General features: G+C 38.7%; 1 protein-coding gene across 12 annotated transcripts in view; it reads right to left on the bottom strand.

Annotated features, from left to right (window-relative positions):
- Window positions 1–20,542, bottom strand: part of INPP4A (inositol polyphosphate-4-phosphatase type I A) — a 111,303-nt gene that overhangs the window by 30,766 nt on the left and 59,995 nt on the right. For 8 of the 12 annotated variants that reach the window (XM_041468379.1, XM_041468377.1, XM_041468383.1 and 5 more), the window contains 14 exons: window positions 17,201–17,263; window positions 14,675–14,890; window positions 13,819–13,863; window positions 12,228–12,346; window positions 11,996–12,112; window positions 10,915–10,994; window positions 10,378–10,489; window positions 9,415–9,505; window positions 8,594–8,741; window positions 6,043–6,173; window positions 5,571–5,675; window positions 4,669–4,777; window positions 3,040–3,057; window positions 403–586 (listed from right to left, as the gene is read on the bottom strand). In XM_041468379.1, the coding sequence (XP_041324313.1) occupies window positions 403–586; window positions 3,040–3,057; window positions 4,669–4,777; window positions 5,571–5,675; window positions 6,043–6,173; window positions 8,594–8,741; window positions 9,415–9,505; window positions 10,378–10,489; window positions 10,915–10,994; window positions 11,996–12,112; window positions 12,228–12,346; window positions 13,819–13,863; window positions 14,675–14,780 (1,365 nt within the window). In that variant the 5' untranslated portion in view covers window positions 14,781–14,890; window positions 17,201–17,263. The remainder of the gene's footprint in view (window positions 1–402; window positions 587–3,039; window positions 3,058–4,668; window positions 4,778–5,570; window positions 5,676–6,042; window positions 6,174–8,593; window positions 8,742–9,414; window positions 9,506–10,377; window positions 10,490–10,914; window positions 10,995–11,995; window positions 12,113–12,227; window positions 12,347–13,818; window positions 13,864–14,674; window positions 14,891–17,200; window positions 17,264–20,542) is intronic. The other 4 variants (XM_041468387.1, XM_041468388.1, XM_041468389.1 and 1 more) reach the window with 2 other exon arrangements.

Below are 20,542 nucleotides of genomic sequence, written 5' to 3'. Positions count from 1 at the left end.
ATTCCTTATTTCTCCAGTGGAAAAATACAGAACTGTTTCATTAACTTTCACACAGTTGCTGCTGTTTGACAGATGACTCAGAACATTAAAAAACCCCAGGTGGTTATGGAGAAAAGGATATAAAAGTGAAGAATGCACATTACTGCAATGTGATGAATGAATAGAGGGAATCCGAGGACATTGCACTTTAAAGAGGAGGTGAAAGCAAGAGTGTCAAAAGTAAGAGACAACATAAATAAAACCAGGAACTTTTAAAGGCTGATATAATTTTTGTTTAGGTCTGTGCATGTTACAACACACTACTGAAAAAGGTAAAACAGATGTTTCAAAAAAACCTACTAAAGGTACAGGCAGAATAGACAATACACTGTGCTTCAGCAGGGAGATGAATTATTCTCCTACCTTATCTGCTAGGATGGCAAGTGTTCTTTCAAGGCCATTAGCTGATCTGTCCTTGGCAGCTCTTGAGAGCCTTTCTGCATAGTAACTGACTTGCGTTTTCAGGGTGTTGATTTGTGCAATAATTTCCTTTGCTCTAACAATGTCCTGTGGGATGTATATTATAGACTGGGAACCTGTTGAAGTGCTGAAAAAGAAAGACTGATTTTAGGGGGGAAATTGATCTAGAGGTACACACATTACAGTGGCATGCTGGGGAATTAATGGCAGACAACAAAAATGTACCTAAACTAGTGATCAACAGTGAAAGTCCAGTGGGCAATTGCACAGCAGGAACATGATCCTAGAGATTTCTATGCCTAAAAGCATTCAGATGCAGATTTACTAAACCCTAATACCAAGGGGCTGTGGGCTGAGTTTGTACACCAGAGGGACAGTTTTGCTGAGGAGAATGTGTGTGACAGATTTTGCCATCAGATACAGAACCACTTTTTGCAGAGACATCTTGCTCCATTCTCCCTCTCCTTACAACACAGATACTTCACTGAGGCCTTGCTTACAAACATGTTTTATCACATATCTATTAACATCATGAAAAGAAAAACTGTGCTCCTTCTAACAGAGAAATGCCACCCAGATCCATAATGCAAACACTGTTATATTAACAAAGAAGTCCTTCTGCTAGTATATAATTTCCCCTACTGCAGACTAGAATCAAGTTACACCAGCAAACACAATTTTATGATATGTAAAAAACCAACATGCATCTTCAGGGTAATCCAAGGACACTGTTCTTTGGGTAGTTTCTCTTAGCACACACTTAATATACTAAGCTAAGGACAAACATATCTTTACATGGGGATAATGCAGCTACACTAAGACTGCTTATTTGACAGCAGAGAGCAGATTATGCCCTTTTTAGTTTAGATGTCTACAGAAGTTTCTCATCCAATCCAAGACAGATGGTCTACAACTTTTGAAGAAAGAATAGCACTTCCAAAGGGTTATCTGATCCCACCTGAAAGAGTCATTCACAAAAGCTGCCTTTTAACTTAGAAAATTACTCAAAGCTGAAGTTGTGCTCTTAGTCAATTATTTGGAACCAACTGACCAATACTCCCTTTGTCAAGCAAAATGCTGGGTTCTTCCTTCCCAGGAGGAAAGGTACCCAAATACCAGGCCCTTACATCATCTCCAGCTGTGCCAAGTGCAATATCCATTCTCGACATGGCATCAAGCATCAGAGGACACCTATTGTGTATTGTCTTAATTTTTTTTTTTTCAGTCATGAATGGCTTCAGCATAGTGACAGCACATCTCAGCACTGTTTGCACCCATCTCAGCACTGTTAAATGAGACAGCCACATTGAGAGCTTACATGGAGAGGAGTTTCTTTTACAGGAACAGTTATGACCTCCAAGGAGTGTGAACTCCTCTGCTACCCTTAGAGCAATGCTGCTCATTTCTGCAGTGTATCTGTGAGGTAGGACACGAGGGTTGCGTGGGGCACACTTCAAAATCATGCCACAATTCCAATTCTTATCCCTTAAAGGATATTACCGGAGAAGCCTTATGCCAGTGTCTGCCTGAGCTCCATTACAAAAGTAAGGTGAGGGATTTGTTATCAAAGGATGTAACTCAGCAGTGATTCTTGGAAGAGTTTCCTTGTTTGTGCTCTGCTCACCCACCTGAGGGGCAGAGAACAACCACTCCCCAGTACTGCTATCCCATACAGCAAATTAATCTCAGCTTTTAGGGCTTTCCCTGTACTTGATTTGTGCTTTTCTGGTGATCTTAGTGACAATTCCTCTGAGCAATTTCTTTCCACGACAGTGTGGGTTAACATGCATAAAGACATAGTTGGCAGAAAAGGCCATGCAGCATATTGAGACTGGATTTAGAATTATTGTATTTTTAATCATAAACATTTGCTAGGATGATTGGGGAAAAAATCATGGTGTAAAGTTCACATATACTTACTTTCCAACCTGCAATGGCTTTTTCAAATGAACAGCTCTCATTGTATTATACCAGCAAACTGTAACACAGACTTAAATTCTCAGTGCATTAGGGGTTCAACCTTAATAAGAGTAATTTAGAGCAGAACTTCTGCATTTTTGAACCACCCAGTGATGTCTGCTTTTGATAGCACTGAACACCACAAAATGAGAAAAAAATGTTATGTGAAAATATTTAAATAAAGACATGGATTACAAAAATGTACACCATGCCAAATCTGTCACTATCAAGGTTTTAAAATGCATTAAATGATCTTAATTATCTTCCATCACCGGCAGAAAAGTTTCTCATTCCAGATAGTTTTTACTGGAAATAACAAAGGAAAATACATAAAATCCTTGCATTCTGATTTTCAGTTTTTTAACTTCTTATGATCAGAGAGAGCCAGGAAGCTAGCTGTTCATTGCAAACAAACATTGCAGATGAAATGAAGTTCATTCACACATCATGTTCTACAAAGCAGCTACAATTACTTAGAGCACAATTAGGGATGCCATGATGCATGACATTAAAAAGCCCTGCACACTTTAAAACACACCAGATCTTTGTCAAACAAAAGGAAAATAAAACAACCCAGAGAACAGAAACCTTCTATAGAACTCTCAGAAACAGAAAACTCACCAACACTCCTCATAACTGCTACAAAAACAAAAAAACCAAAATAAAATTAGCAGATTGTTAGCAAATACCAAAAGCAGAAACAAAACAAAGTATGATTGGAGAAATAAATTATTTGAGTCATTTATTCAATAAGATGGGCGTGTGAAGTTGTAAGCAAAATACCACAGATTGCCAGATGACCATGAGTTGATCTGGGGAAATGCTGTGAATGCACCAAGCACAGTTATGCCAATGAAAGAAGAAGGAACTGAATGTAACAATGAAACTGAAGAGATGGATCTCAGTTCTACTATACTGGCTTTTTTGATAACATAGATGCACTTAAAATGAAAGTTGTTCTTCAAATGTTGAACCTGCAGTTTTCAGAGACCCAGAAGGAGCAGTTCTGAAAAGCTTAGAGGAAAAGTACTGGACAGAAATTAAACTCTCCAATCAACCTAATTATTGGGTGAGGGGATTTTCCACATGGGAAATTAGCTATTGCAGGAGCAAGAACCACTTCAGTGGCTACGCTGACAGAAGGAGGTTATTTCAAAGAGGAAAAGTGGTATCAAAAGAACAGAAAGGGTGAGCCTAGCATACCAGTGTTCCCAAGTTTACAGCTTCCTCTAGTCCTATCCTAGTGTACTCTGTCAGCCTGAATAATTACACTAGGTGTTTTTGCACTGATCTTTTTATCAGTACATATCTGACTGACATTCACAAGATGCTGCTATTCATTCCTCTACAGCCAAAATTAATTCTGCAGTTGATTCCCACGTCATTCCCTCGTCCTATCAGCTCCAGATCCTACTAATCCTTTCTTTGGAAGGGCATTATCAAGATCTCCTTTTCTCTGACTATGACGACTCCTTGTCCTGCTGCTCTTGTGTCTTAAATGCTCCATACAGCAGCAGAAGCAATGCAGACCCTGCAGGACTCTCCCTTCTCTGGGAGCTGGAGTGGGTGCCATGTTAGCAAATGTGCCCTTCCTAGCTTCTGCAATTCCTACAGCTCATACATCCACACTTCCACACTCAGCAGTCCCTGCAGACAGGACCATGGGGGTCAAGCATCCCACTTGTAGGGCAGAGGCCAAATTCAGAAGCCCAATCTGTGCATAAACCTTAGGCAATGCAGGAAGGCCTCCAGCAATAGCTTCAGAACTAAACCCATTTTGTCAACAAGGAATTTACCAATCGGGCACAGCAGGTTCCTACTAACGAGAGCTCAGCAACAGGACCTGGAAGCTATGAGAGGGGTGAAAGTCTTCTGAAAATAATGGGTTGAAGCATAATGTAGTGCAGCTGAGGATGTTCAGCAAATGTTCTGACCCACAACTGGGCAGAACCCAAACCCAACACCTAAAATAGCTAAATTAAATGAATGAACAAGTATTCAGAAAAATTAAAGTTATCATAAAAAGACTCTTAGAAAGAGCCTGTCAGTAAACACATAAATACAGTAATATAACTGTTTTTCCTCTCCTTCTTTGGAAAAAAAATGCACAGAAAAGTATTCAATAAAAAATATTGTATAGTAGTACTATTGAATCAAATAAAAACAGAATGGAATGATTTTCCAAATAACTGAGCATGGACCAGGAGGAAAAGGCACAATAATAGCTGACACAATAGTATTTCTACTTACTGTTTCTTTGCCTCTTCAAACTTATGCAGCTTTTTCCGCAAACCACCTGATTTAAAGCCTTGACAATGAGCTGCTGGTGCTCCTATGGTGACTATGTCGTAGTTCTGATCTGGGATAGACAAAAAGGACTTACAAATGAAAACCTGTCATCTTTAACATCAACTAACAATTGTGTAAATTCAAAAACTTTTCTGAAATTAATTTCTGGAAAAATTTGCCATGGTTTGAAAGACATGGAAAACTGAGTTGTTCTAGAGGGCCTGTAAATCCATCAAACACTTTTTCAGGTGCAAGACCCATACATTAATGCAGGTCTTTTGTTGCTTAATCTAGAAGATTGACAGTGAAAAAGAAGTATTGAACACTGGTACATATACAAAGCTTGCCATTACTGGAATCCCTCACATGGACATGTGAGACAAGTGTGAGTCCATGGTCACAGGGAATTACTGGTAAACGAAGGGAAAGCCCAGGTTATTTATGATGAAACAAGCTTGATGTGAAAAAAATGTGATTTTGCATAACCATACATGTTGATTCTGGAGAAAAAGCATACAAGCTTAAAAAGAAACAACACTCAGAACCTTTTTTATTCTACTACAATTCAGAATGTCTGGAAGTGACACAGCAGCTTAACCCAACCCTAGTACAAAGGCTAACTTGTGCCACCTAGAGTTCAGTTAACTCCAGAACCTAGTTTTGCCGCCTGTAGAACAGCAATAATTATACTTCCATCTCTTCTTTTGTAAAGAGATTTGGAATCTGAGAATAGAAGGTGCTACAAAAATGCCAAGTAGCACTACTACAGTAGTTTGTAGAAACTTGGCTCTATGGTTGACGAAGGAAATAAAAAAAAGTGGGGAGAAAAGCAACAAGATCAGTGAAGAAAGAGAAACTAATACCTGATCCTCCATCATCCTGGACTCTCATCCTCTGTATATGTAAATTTGTAGGAACAAACTCCAGTTTTTTATCAGCTTTCAAGCTACTGGCTTTAAATGAAGGACCTGAGAAATGCAAGACAAAAGTAAGCATAAAACCTTTCTCCTTGTGCCTATGCTAAAACGTTCGAGAAGCTTTATTCATCATTTGCTATGTGCTGAAAATAAAGCAGAGAAAATTAAAAAGAAAAAACAAACCAAAATCTTTCTGTTACTGCTCACACTTGTGCTCTATTTTCAAAGTAAGAGAATGAACAGAACAGACAAATATTCCCAGGTAATTAGCAAACTCACAATAACTATTAATAAAGACAAAAAATATAATAGCATTGTTTACGCATCATAAAACATTCTGGGTTCCCAACTTCAGAGAAGCATTAACCATCCTGGTAGAGAAGAATCACATTTGTATCAGAAAAAAAAAATAAATCACCTTTATACTGGTGCAGGTCAGTCAGATTTTCCTGGTAAGTTAAAATAATTGTTTGGTACTGTGTAACTATTTGTCGACGAAGGCTTTCCCAACAAGGAGACAGTTCTCCCAATTCTTCTAGCTCACAAACCCTGGGGGAAAAAAAATGGGGAGAGAAGGAAAGAGAGGTGTTTATGTCCATAGTCCACTAGACTGAGTTTCACATTGTATCAACAGAGCACCATCCTCAGCTGACACACTCTCTATTCACTGTGTCTGAGCTACTCACCAGACTGGAAAAGCTTCCAAACACACATCCCAAGCACATCTCAGAGCACAGGCTGAGCACTACTCCGAGGTAAATTGCTTCCTCACAGGCAGAATACACTGTACTCCCCCCAGGAGCCTCAGGCATTGGTCACAAGCAGAGCTCCCCACCTTTCTGCAGGAGCTCTCCAACTATATAAGGATTGGCAAATGATGGGAACTGTCATTGTGTCAGGTGACTTGGGACAGTGAGGACCTTTTAAGGACACTTTACTGAACTGTGGTGGCTCTTTAATTAAGAACTGTGACAGAGGTTAGGTGGGCTATTAGCACCTATCTGATGTTAGGTACAAGGAGCATATTCACTGGTAAGGTAGGTACACAACAGTTTGCAAGGCCAGGAAAAGCCTAAGAAGTGTAAGCATTAAGGGTTTGGAAAGACTGCAAGCATAAAGCGTTTGGAGAGACTGAAGATGAGCCAACAAAACCTTCATCTGAAATCCAGGATTTTGGGCACTCAGGGTAGAAAAAAGGAGGACTGGACATCCATAGATATGAACAGGAAAACCTTGGCTTTTCTCTTGTACCCCGACTGCCAGGTTTCCAATCACACATGGCAGTCCTGTGTTACATACTGTTCCCCAGCAGTGGTGCTGAGAAAATACTCAGTGTACTCCATGTCATGCTTGTATTACTCTCTTCTTGGATTAGTGTATTATTTGGAAAAAAGGAAGAAAGGGGAAAAAATAAACAAGTCAACACCAGACACAATTCAACAGGACGTTACCCTAGAAAAGGCAGAACAATTCTCTGTCAAAAGGATCCAGCAGTTCTTTTTGCAGTTATCTCAATACCCCTAATTGCATAGTTTTAACCAATTGTCTGCGTATAATTTAAGACAGAATTTCACAGAGCAATTCCCACACCATAGTACTTAGGATATTATCAAAAAGAACTGAATTTCCAAGAAAAACATTAGATTCGTTTGCCAACAGGCAACAGCATAAAGTATATTTATCAGTGACCTAGATAAAGACACTTCCAGTTTCATCACAAAACTTGCTTTCTGCATAAGATGCTATTATGATTACCTCATCAAACTCCCTGCTCAAAACCAGCCATGCATCAGAGCCCTGGTCTTTCTGAAGTAAGTTCACAGCTTAACACTTCAAGTTTATTTGTTTGTCCCTTAGAGCCAAGACAGCAAGGAATATGGATGCCATAAATAATGATGCAGCCAAAATATCACACCCTCAGCAGATGCTTCCTTTCAAAGGGCTCTGGCCCAGAAGAGTTTTATCTAAGAGACAGCAATTGTGATTATCCAAGGACATTTTAAAAGTCACCAGGATGTGAAGACAGAAACAGCTGTGCTTGTGTAGCTGTCATTCCTCTGGGCTGCAGCACTGAGAATGGAGAACAGAGCACTTGGTCAAATTTGAGTGACTCTATGAATACAAAGTGTGATTGTGCACATTATTGAGGGTCACCTCAACTGAACAGAGACAAGGGAGCCTTTCTCAGTAATTACACAAAGGCCTATTTACCTTTGAGCCACACCACCCAGTGGACATATACAAGGTCATATTAATAATCACCTGGGCTGTTATTAAGCTGCACCTGTTTACAACAGGCATCCACTGATCTCTGCATGATTTTAGCAAGAGCCTCTGAACAGTCACATTTTTTGGCCAAGACCTCTAACTTCACTGCCTACAGTCTTAGAAAAAGACACATCTTTTTGCTCATTCACCCTAAATTCTCCTTATCTTCAAGTCCTTAACCTACATCCATCATACATGGCATCTTATGGATAAGCTTGCCAACTCTTCATTATCATGGTTGTACCTCATAATGAATAGGTGCTTTTAAACCTACTGTTTAAAAGCTAAAATGCTTTAACATTCCAATCTTGGCCTTTACACAGAATAATAAAACATTAGGTTTGCAAACCACAACCTACAAATGTAGAAGAAATACTCATAAAGGAGTATGTTGCCTGGAAGAAAGTTAATTGCTTCAAAAAGAAGAAAATTCTCAATAAACCTACAAAATGCTTAACAGATTTCCTTCTCCCTCCCACCTCCTAAAATGAGGCAACGTCATTACTGTACTACAGCATTTCATTTTACTTGCTTTTATTCTGTTTTGTTTACAATTCATAACTACTCTTCTGACTCTCAAACCCATTTCTTATCTCACTGAGTAGTCAGTGCATTAACACAGATATATTGATGCCTTTGTAACTCAGCAACAGCCACATCACTGCCATAGTACTGCACGTGTAAACCATCCCAAAACTCACCTTGCTGCATCTTCCTCTAGAAGCAGCTTCACAAATTGTCTAGGGATGTGCAGTGACAGGATGCTCTCTGCCATCTGCTCCAAGATTCTCAAGTGGTTTCCATCGGTGGTTGGGAAACGATACATCCGGCAAATGGCACCACCAAACACTAAAGAATTAAAACCATATTATTTAAGCCTAGGGTTTGACTTAAAAGTGTACAAAGTCTCTTCTTTCTTAAAGTTAATGCTTCAGTTCACTAACATGCTGAAACACCCTGCTGTAAAGATCTGGTTTAACCAGGTATCAATCTGCCTTTTTCTAGCATGGTCACTCTGCAGTGGCCATTCTTCAAGTGTTTGCAGGAAAAGCCTCCACTCCAAATGACTTACTACACTGCTACGGAAATTAAACGAAATACATATTCACCTTTTAAAATGCTTTTTTTTTTTGTCTATGTACTGTGCATTTTCCTCTCATACAATCATTTGTTGGAAAACTAACCCTTCTGCAAGACTCTTTTTTAAAAGCAACTTGCTTTCCTCTGTCCCTCTCCTCACCCTGCAACAATTTCTTAGGGATAGACTATGAAATTGCCTGGAAAATGTTATATTGCAGTCACTCTAACGGCAGGAGTTTGCTTCTGCTGTTTTTACAATATAGAATAGTGCATATGATAAAATGATTTATTTTGGTATGACCCTCAAAGGACTGCTCAATCAGCAGCCTGTTCCTATTCAAATGAAACATCTGCTGAAATGCCCTGGGGCCACAGGTGCACAGGGAGAGATTAGCTTTTATTGATACCTAAAGCTTACTTGTTACAGCCCAGGGCAGCTTACCAGATTTCAGTAGTGCATCCTTCCGCAATGAAGCATATTTGGATCTGATTCCTAAGGATTCTGTTAAACTTTCATCAACTGGCAACACAGTCTGAACAAAAACAAGATAAATCAGAAATAGTAAAGAATGAAACCTCGGTGCCCAAACAATATGCAGTGATGACCTATCAGAAAGACTTCAAATATTCAACTTCACCTATGCTTTAAATAAGTATTTCAAATATTTTTACTGTGGATAAAAAATATTGCAGGCTGGAATAATAAATCCTAAACATTCCTATTTACTTCTACTGCATACTTCAAAATGCCACAAAACTTTTCATCCAGCCTTTCAATTACTTATGCTAGCACAGCTCCAGAGTCCTTACAGGTACTGCATCAATCTGGAACAGATCTGGAGGATAAAAAGGGATTCTAATGCACACTGTGAATATAATGCACATGTAAGAGTGCAATGATCACCAAGATACTCAAAACACAAGCTTTACAGAATTCAATGTCTAGGCTGTCCAGGCTGAGAAAGTACTGCAAACATCTGCTCTCAAACAATTCTGGGAATTCCCTAGCATCTTCATTACAGTTTTGCTTAATGGTGCCTTCCAAACCACAACGTTAAATAAAATACCATATGTTTCTGAAACTGGTTATCCATGCACCAAGTGCACCAATGAACAGTATCAGAAGCCTCTTCCAATGAAGAACATGAATACTTGATACTAAAGCTTAATAATTTTAAATTAAATTTTTTCCCCCAAGACTTTTAACCCTACACGTGAGCACCAAGAGCTCTGCAAAACTCAAAATGGCTTCATCACCATTAGCTCCTTACAGTATCTTGAAAATGTAAAGCACTACTAAATATCAAGATGGACAGGAAAGTTGATGGCAGATATCAACCTAGCTTATTTCAATGTTGGCAATAAATCTGCATTCTTCTGAATTTGGTCCAATGCTCATACTCACCCTTCCATTAATTGTATCAGGTGACCTTGTCACTGGAGGCCTTTGGTCAGATTTTTCCTCCATCTGCCATCCAATAACTGTGATGTTACCAACACGGTCACTTTCAGCCGACCTGCAACAAATACTCTGCGTTGAGATTTTTTTGGAGGAGGACCTGTTCATCAACAAGGAAACACTTATAAAAGGCTATTAATCTTCAAACTTAAAAAACATTTTAAACAGGAAGCTTTTCAACTTCATTTGGAATCATTTTCTAATGGGTTAGTCCAATGGGAGAACATTCCCCTTATTCTGCAAGGATGCTGCATGGAATTGAAGGCAGCCTAGGAAATACTCTGTGCTCAGCTTATACATTTAAGGGTAACATGGCAATGAGAAGAAATGCATGTATTCATACATTTTGATAATCAGAATATACTTGATATCAAAACAAGGGAGTTTAATTAAGTCCATTTCCACTTAGTCATGACATAAGAGGTTTTCATCTCAAGCATGTTTTGAAGAATTAACAGTTAAAAGAAGGAAAATATTACAAACCTTAGTGTTATGTGCAACCTGTGGTACTTCTCCTGAAGAAGATCCTTTACAGTGAACGTCCCAGAACCCAACAAATACATCTGAAAGAAGATGAGTTCCAGTATTTTATTTACCTTTACAGTGAGCAAAGGCTTTGACCACAGCAATGAAGTGCAAAATACAATTATTATGCAGACAAGTCCAAGAGCAAAAGCAAAACAAAATATGCCACATATAATTAATTAAAATCTCTTAAAATTTAATATATTTGATAATTTATAAAAGTTTTTCTTCTATTGGAGAAATATGCATTTTTGTTTCTCTAGGATATACATGGAGGCACCTCAGTATATATGAGCTTAGGCCAAGCAGTTCAGGAACACTGAAAGCAATGACTGAACAGGGCTCAGGCTGCATCCTTGACCCAAATTTGTCTCCTTCTGAAGAACTTACTTCCTCTGTAGGTATTTATTTTTCCCTAGAGCTTCTCCATGAAGCAATGAACAGAGAGTGACAGCTCTGCTGCCCTGAGAAAGCCACAGAAGAGCAGACACATGGGGCCTGAAACAGTATTCTGGACAACAGTGGGAGAATAAATGACTTGTATTGCCAACAAATCCAAGTAGCAACATGGGAGTGCTGACACTTATAGTTTTTTTTCAGTAAAGCAATGCACCTTACCCCTGAACAAAATCTAATGTATCAGGACTCCCAGAATTTAGGTGCTCTGTTCCAAAGGACAGTTTCATTCTGGCATTTTGGCACAGGCTTGAAGCCTCGGTTGGGGATGTTTGATCCTATTCATTATCTAGTTCACTAAAGTAGTCCACAATGTAAGAGCACAAGTGACAGGACCTTTTTTGTTTAAATCCATGGTTTCCAAACTTGCTACAGACAAGCCTTATTTGAGAAAACTGGCAATGCTTCTCACTCTGTCAAGCCAATCTCATTAGTTCCTCCTTTCCCTACCCATCTTGTTTTCTATATGATCAGTGCTGCTCTCCCTTTGTTTCCTTCCACAGAATTTACTAATTTTATCTCTTTGCCTCTCATTTCCTTGCTTTACATTGACTGGGCAGGCAACAGAATAAAGAAAACTTACTGTTCCCTGAGATCTATCTTTGACGTCATACACGGAGAGTTTGATTTGTGTCATTTGATTGATAAGAGAGTCTTGGAAAAAGGCAATGCTGCTTAGAAAGATAGGATTACTTGTTCCCTGTAATCATAAACAAAAAGCCAAAAGTTAATGTAAGGCGATACTTGTTAGGGAAGAAATTATTCCTGTGTTAGCTTTGATTTTAAATCTCATCTAGAATTACCTCAGCACTCACCTCAATAATTTCTGTCTGTGCATGCTTCGTCCAGAATGCCTGGGGAGGCGTAGTTACACTCACTGCTACAAAACTATTTGGTTTTCGATCTAGCGATGGAGTTAGCAGCTCACTGCAAGCTTTAGGTATGCAACAGATGAATAAATTTAGATTCAGGATCTTTTTCATATTGCTGTAAGACTACATGTTTATAAAACCACATTATACACCCTGAGCAATCAAACCACAAAGGGCTTAATATTCATTCTATCACCACACTATAAAAGGAGATATCACCCACCTTTGTGCACGTAAACAGTAAACATGCCATCAGCTCAGTCTGGCTCCAAACTCTGGAGCAGCAATTTAAACTTGTTCTCTTCTAATACATGCCTATCCCCCCCTTGGCAAGCTCATCCTAACAGCCCATGTGCAGGTTTTCCCCTGGGAATCTCATGACCGTGGCTGCATTTGATTCGAAGACACGCTCCATTAAGCCCATTATCAAATGGCATTTGCCCAGGGAGAACCAACAGAAGTGTCTAAACATTGATCAAGCAGCACTACTGAGGAAAACCAGCTTGTAATTGTAAAATGACAGCATTTTATTTCCTCTAAAATGTTACTGTGAGTTTAACTGCTGGGAAAAGGACTATGGTGAGTAGGAAACAACTTCCAAAAATTTCAACGAGTGGCTCTACACAATTACACTAAACTTCACAGCCAAATTCTATCTGGCTAGATACAGGTAGCTACAGTGTGGTCCAACTCTGCTTCAGCTACGTGCAGGAAGTTAATTATGATATTTAGCTAAACAGCTTTGTAATTCTAGATCTTTGCAATTCTAATTTTTAATTTATCTGAAAATAATTGAAATACCTCATTCAGCTCTGAGAATGCTTGTTAAGATTATTATTCATAACACAATTACACACAACTGAGAAAATTTGCTAATTTTTCATTAGCCTACTGTTAAGACCACAACCTTTCAAATACTAGTCCACTATTAAGCCAAGGAAAACATCCTGCAGTTGAAAATGTGGACTGAATTTTCATGAAGAAAATATGATTAATTCATTCTTCAAGTGAGGTGAGTCAATACACAAGCTTCTTGTACAAATTCAACCATCTCACAATTCAGGTCACTTCTGCATCTTGCATTATCACTTGACAGCAAAAACCCCAGGAAAGAAGTTATGCGTAATCCTCAATTCTTAGAAACCATTCTGCCCTAAAATGGTGTTTGCAGCAAATCTTCAGCTTGCTTGAAGACCTGAACTGCTGTTTTACTGACAGTGAAGGCAGTTTCACTGCATCTTCACAGAAACAAAGTAAACATTTAATAAAAATATTCACATAGTAAACACTAAAAATTTTGTAAGACCGATATTTCAGTTATAGACTTTTAGAAACTTCACAACATGAAACTGCTGTCTCCTATCAAAAGATACTGTATAGGAAACACAAAAACTGTACCACATCTCCAGAAAAAATCAGAGAAAAGTTGCAAACCTTCCTATATGAAATGCACTTCAAAATCAACACTTACAAAACCCCACACCTATTCAACAGCATGCATTATGAAAACTAGAATAAAAATCACTAAGCCTACCTAAACTGAACTCTAAAATCGGCTCATCTGGATCCTGAATGTTTCCTGTAAAACAGAAAAATTATCACAAGATTAGCTAATTCACATCACTGCCACATGAATTCTTTCCTGAAGTTGCAATCACACAGAGAAATAAATTACACATTTTATAAAAAAAATACTTTAATTCAGTGAGCCATGACTGGTATCTAAAAAACTTATCTGGTAATCCTTGGTATCTAATAATTATTTGAAAATCTGGGACTATCTCAGTTTATAAAACATATTAAAATATGTAAATCTATGTGAGATTATATGCAATATGGGAATAGTAAATGCTTAATCTCAATTGAAAATAACAGGATTAAAGCCTGAGCCACTATTAGCTCCAAATTATTAAATCTGTGGTAGCTAACACGCCAAAATTTAAAAGTACCTGTCTCTCTCACTAATGAAAGAAAGCCTCTGAGGGTTAGAATCCTAATTTAATAGCCATAAAAGATAAGGGAGACAAGTCTCAGCTCCGTGAACTGTCTTGAAAATTTTATACAGTGTCAAACAAGGAGGTTGCCAAGACTCTTTCCAGACCATGACATTTTGTTATTTTCTCCCTGTTGCTTATTTTTCAATGATAAACATAACTACACAAAATCTAACTTATTTTTAAATCTCTCTCTGATTTTAGTATTTTGTCTATTTTAAAAGTAGCAAATTCAAGATTTTTAGAATTTTTTAGCATAATTCCTTTATCTCATTACCTCCAGATAACCAGACAGATCTAAATCTTCAAGCAATTAAGAGAGAAAAAACAACATTAGTACAAGGCAGATTCTGGAAGGAGCAGCAGCAGAGCTGTAGCTGCCAGGAAGGTACAAACCTGTTAGAGAAAGGCCAACCATGTCAGAGGTGACATCAATGGTGGAGGCCCTCTGCACAGTGCGGGATTTGGCACCATGGCGGGGGCTGTGTTCTCTTGCTGTCATTTTCTCATGAAGAGCCCTTCTTTTCTGGCTGCTTGGCTTTGCTGATGTTCTGACAGAGTAGCAGAGTGCAGCAGGTTGTCTCCGACTGCTATTCCTCTAACATCACCACGCTAAGCAACAGAGAAAGCAAAAACATACACCAAAATTTTAGGTCACTATCAGCAGCAAACCTACTGCCATAAATCATCTCAGGTCATTCAAACAAAATGCTCAAGGCAGATCCAATGCATAGTAATTCCATTTGCATGAACTCTACATCTGCAGCATTTTACAGTAAACTGTCAAAAACTGGACCACATGCAAGAAAGCTTTTCTGACAGAGAATGGGGCTTGAGAGAGACATGTTAACAGACCAGCTGCTCTTCTCCTTTGTCTAAGTTATTAAGCCATCCTTAATGAAGTTTCCTGGTTTCTAATCCCTGGAGAGCACAAGCAAATTTGTCAGATGGGGCCTCTGTCTGCAGAGGAAGCACTAGGGATAAGGACAAAGGGACAACAAGTTGGTGAAGCGCAGAACAAAAGGGCAGGAAATGTTGTCAGTGTCAGTACACTGTGTTGTTCTAGGCTCTACTGCCATGAGAAAGGGATAATGAAAACTATAAATAAAGCCTACTGGGCCTGAGAGAGGTTGAAATTCTGGGATGGTGGTGGAAAGAAAAAGCAAAAAGGGATGCCTGCTGATGTGGCAGATGGCAGCATCTGTGCTTTTCCTCCACCCTACACTTTTTTGGACTACAGACATCCATGACAGTCCTTCCCCTCACAATGCCTATGAAGTGAAAAACTACAGCAGGAAAGAAAGCCTACAGAAAACTTGGTTATGATTTTAAATGTGAACATTCCTTCAATCAACTGTGCTAGCACTGCAGTTATGGAGCTTCCGTATTTGTTTCACACTCTTATGACAAACTTCATTAATTTAGCAAGTAAGGAGTAAAATCTGATAAACCTGAAAAGTACCAATAGAGTAACTAACACCTTCCCAGCAGCCTCTCATTCATTCTACAAAACATTTGAACCACACTGCAAAATGGGAGAATATTTCTTTTCCTTTTAGGTTGATGGACCTAATAATGAGAAAGATGTGCTCTAATTTAAAAAAGCACCTAGCTTTACATTTTGTTCTAAACCACCACTTCAAATCTGTCAGAAGGCCTCCAAAGGAGCATTCAACCTGCTTAACTCAAGTCTCTGAATTTAATTTGTCAGCATATTTCTCTGGAGGATTTCAAAAGAATCTTCCTCTCTCCTTGGGGTACCCAAGCTTCTTCTTAACTATCACAGCTTCACCGGACATCAAAAATTCAAATGTAAGTTAAGCATGTAAGGCAACTGAACTGAACACAGCCCTGGCCATCTACATCAGCTTAGAAATTAGATTTTAAATGAGGAGGAAGAAAGAATTTGGACTTTGCCTACAAAAGAAGCCAGTCTGTTACCACTCAGAGCTAAGAATTTGATTCAAGTTAGGTTTGTATAATATGTCATAAGTAAATTCCAAACAGGAAAAAAAATCTTGAATGGAAGAAGCAGAAACTGAGATCTCTGAACATCCCATCCCCAAAGCTCTGAAACTCAGTGACAGTGCATAAAGAACAACACTCTGCCTATAGATATAATTTCTGACAGCCAAATATTAATGCAGGCAGCTTTTTAATGCATATTGAATAGTTAAGGTTGGATAAATTCTGGAGTTTATCTAATCCAACCCCCTTGCTCAAAGAAAGATTCTCAGGACTGTGTCCAGTTGGTTTTGGACAAGAATGTACCTCTCTAGCCAACCTGGTTGTTCCAAGGTTTGATCACACACAGTAAAAAAGCTTTATTCTATTTATTAATGTTTTAGTGGCTAGTGAATAACCAACCTTTCTCAAATAGTACTGAATGTCCTAGTATTTATTCAAATAAAACTTCCATCACAATTCTTCAACAGTTTCCAAGGCTTTCCATTCTCCTATTTTTTCCTTTCTTCCAGCAATAGGTTTTCCTCGGTTTGTTCTTTATATAATGTGATGTTTAACAGTCTGTAAGTCTATTAAACCTAACTGCATGATGAAAAGACCTACAAAATGTACTTGCAGAGATTTAGACAGGATGCCATATGCCTTTCCCCCAAAATCTACAAATAACGTATTAAAGAATAACTAACATGTTCACTAAGGTACAGGTCAGACAGCAATTAGGTTCAGGAGCCTGGCTGCTTTTCAGCTAAAATCTCTGCAATCATTAAAAAGGGTCAATCCTTGACAAGTTAAAGGAGGGTCAGGTATATAATTTGTTTTGAAGCTATTTCTATTTAAATATTACTGAGTGTAGTAATTTTCCAAGGCTCTCTAAGACCTCAACTATTCCTTTAAATTGCAATATTAATTTATCATCTAATGATACACCTTTACATTACTTAGAAGGATCATACTTACAGAGGGCTCTTTCCCTTATGTGAGGAGGGATTTTGTATATCATAATATCAGTTAAATCCACATCTAAAAAAATAAACAAAATAATCATCATAAATTCACAGGTTTTTTATACTGTATAAATCACAACCAGTGGGCAGGTACCATTTTCAGATTAACTGTAAATGTAACTTCTGATTAGCAGTGCTCACAATAAAGTTTACTGAAAACAGAAAAACTGATCTTCTACTGGACCTTACCAAGCATTAGTCATGGCAATACCCAGAAAGAGCAGGAGCACAAAGAAATAAGCTTATGCTGAAAATGACTGACTTCAGGTCAGCATCTGATGAGTGGGTAGAAAAGATGTAGGAAATATATGTAAACATATTTACCAAAAGGCTTGGTGCTATTAAGAAAAAGGAATGTATATGATATATTGAGTTTAAGAGAGCATTTATTACTATGCTTGCTTTTCTACAGCTAAACTTCCAAAACATTGTTGTTTGGAAGAGTTATTACTGTTACTGTCACGAGAGAAGCTCCTGTGCCAAAACACTGAAGTTCAAAAGATCAGGATGTAGGTCTCTTACTCTATTGCGTGCAAGTACTAGGTGAGGGAGGCTTCTACAAACAGCTGGCAATGAGCATACAGTTAAAGCAAATTGTTTTTAAGCTTACGACAGGTTAAATGAAGGTTTATATTTGGTAATGCCACCATCTCATTCAAGTACATTTACATTAAAAGGCTATGTCTTTTAAGACCTCACATTTATCCCATATTGCAGTAAAAGAAATTTGGAATTTCAGCCTCAACTGTTTGATTTAATCACCATCCTTACCAATTACCCAAGACTGCTTAAGAATTTAACATGAGCTCTTATCACTTACAGAAAGATATTATCTCACCTAAAGAACACAGGAGGCAGGTGTCTGATCTCAACTCACCACGCAAGTTCTCTGCACAGTCAGTGGTGAGGCACAGGCACTTCCAGAGAACAAGTCACTATTTTCCAAGGTAGGTGGGATGAGTCACCCCATGGAGATCCCTCTCTTTAATTATAAAAATTATTTAGATGACTCACTTAGTCCTGATGCTGCAGCTGGGCAAACTGGATTCCTCCTACACCTGTGCTAGCTCAGGCAGGCGTGAGTTCCCTTTACTCAATGTACAGCCAAACAACAGGTGCTCTGATCCCTCTCCTGAATGACAACTGCTTCAACAATTACACCTTATGATCATGTTTTTGATAAAAACCAAAGGAAGTAGCATTCTTACCAAATTAAAGGTAGTATTAAGAGTTTCCTTAGATGGTACCTGTCCTTAAATGGACTTCCAAAGACTGGTACCATTCAAGCAGACAGCAATGCAAAGGCTGATGTAATTCATGTTGAAGCAACCTCTCCTGAAGATGGCATGATTTATCTACACATAGCCTTTGGCTTTGCCCCTACTAAGACAGCAGACAGGGGATGTTGGCAAGTTGTGCAGCTTTGCACTTCATGAAGCTTTGCTGCAAGCCCAGCTTCCAACAGAAACATGAGAGGCTGTTGCTGACCTCCAGTATTGGTAAAGGCCACATCCACAGTTCAGAAAAGGCTTCTGAACAAGCCTCCCTTGTATTATGTGAATATTTATTTGTCACTCTATTATCACAAAAGCATATGACCTGAAGAAAGGGTCTTCATCTGATGCCACTTCTGCCCTGCTACCCTCAGACCTGCCAGTTAGTTGTGGAAAGCAAATGCCACCCTGCTCAGCTACGTGACCTTGTGTATTCTGGGACTGAAACTTTGGGATGTTTGGTCTCACTCTGCTTGCAAGATCTCAGGCAAAAATGATTATCACCTTAGTCCCAGAATAAACCCCTGATGATTAGTTTGTACAACTACAAGCTAATATTCTCCTCACCTCACCAATGGTTTTGGTGAAGTGCTTTGGTTTTTCTCCTTGAAAAAAAAATCTCCTACCAAACTACCCCTTGAAATAAACATGTGAGGTGAGATTAAACCTTATTTCAGCCTAACATCTATTTTTTTGACACTCCCTACACAATTGCAGGAAACAGGATTTTTCTACACATCAATAAGCAGGAGAAAGAGGATACTCCAATTACTGACTGAATCAAAGTCTACTTTGAGACTACTTTTCTACAGCCAGAGTGCTCTAGGCTTATGGATCAGGTAAAAAGGCATACCAAAGCAAAAAATGCAACAGCAGTGGAAGGCTAAATATTACTGATACATCTACATGAAGAGAATAATAGAAAAAAGGGGAGAGTGTGACAGTTTCCTTAATGCTTTAAAAAAGAAAAAAAAACAGAGATGTAATCCTACTGAAAGTTTACCACCATCTCTGAGAGAACGTGAAAAAGCAGTTGTGGGTTACTGAATTGCAATTAGTTTAGGGTCTCAAGGCTCTCCAGACTGTAAGAACCATTCCCTGAACCTTACCAATTAGGGTTCTTGTTCCTGAAAAATCCATTTTGAAACATCAAGAGGACTCCTTCAGCCAACTGCATTCTTCAAACAACATCTTCATAAATATTTGCTCTGATTGAAAATGCTTTACCAATACACAAAATCATAAAAGTGAATATTGCCTGAAACAGTATTTTGGATCTGCAGCATGGCCTGGTTTCCAACTAACATCCTATTAACCATATAAATATGGACAAAAGAATGGAAAGGAAGAAATGTCTGATTATGCTAAGTTATGAACATGTTGCCTTTTGTGTAAGAGCAGCATCTCTAGTATAACTAGCATGCAGGGAGTTTTTTATTATTTATTTATTACCTCCAACAGTAGAAAACCTTGGTAGTGAAACTAGATTTGACATGTTGGCTCAAACCCAATCTTTTAGCAATTCCAGCAACCCACCTCCAACTGCTGTTTCAAAGATGATACAAGGAACTTTATTAGCCAGGCAAGGATCTGAGGTGGAGGTCTGGATCAACCCTATCACTCATGGCTGCAGAGGCAGCCCAAGAGCAGAGCATCAGCTCAAAGGACAGCAGCTCCCAGCTAAACCCTACTAAGACCTTCTCCAATTAACAGCTATTTTCTTTACAGTCTGACATGCACTTCACTCTTCTGTCTCATTTAATGAGAAACTGAATGTCCTGAATCTTGCACAGATCAAAAGAGGAAAAGTCAAAGCCATGAATTTGGCACCTTGAGTCAGATCCTTCCAGCCAAACTCACAGAGGCAACAACACAGACTATATCTACTGCAGATCCATAGGCTGACAACAGTTTCAGTCCATTCATTCCATGATCTAGGCCTTGGGAAGGCAAAAGAATGCAAGTGATGCCAGCATCCAATACGAACCTTTGCCTCCCACTGACATTATTTCCCCACAAAG

This window comes from Pyrgilauda ruficollis, unplaced genomic scaffold (genome assembly GCF_017590135.1).
Source record: "Pyrgilauda ruficollis isolate IOZ18807 unplaced genomic scaffold, ASM1759013v1 scaffold22, whole genome shotgun sequence".
NCBI lineage: Eukaryota > Metazoa > Chordata > Aves > Passeriformes > Passeridae > Pyrgilauda > Pyrgilauda ruficollis.
This window is presented reverse-complemented; position numbering and strand designations above follow the sequence as displayed.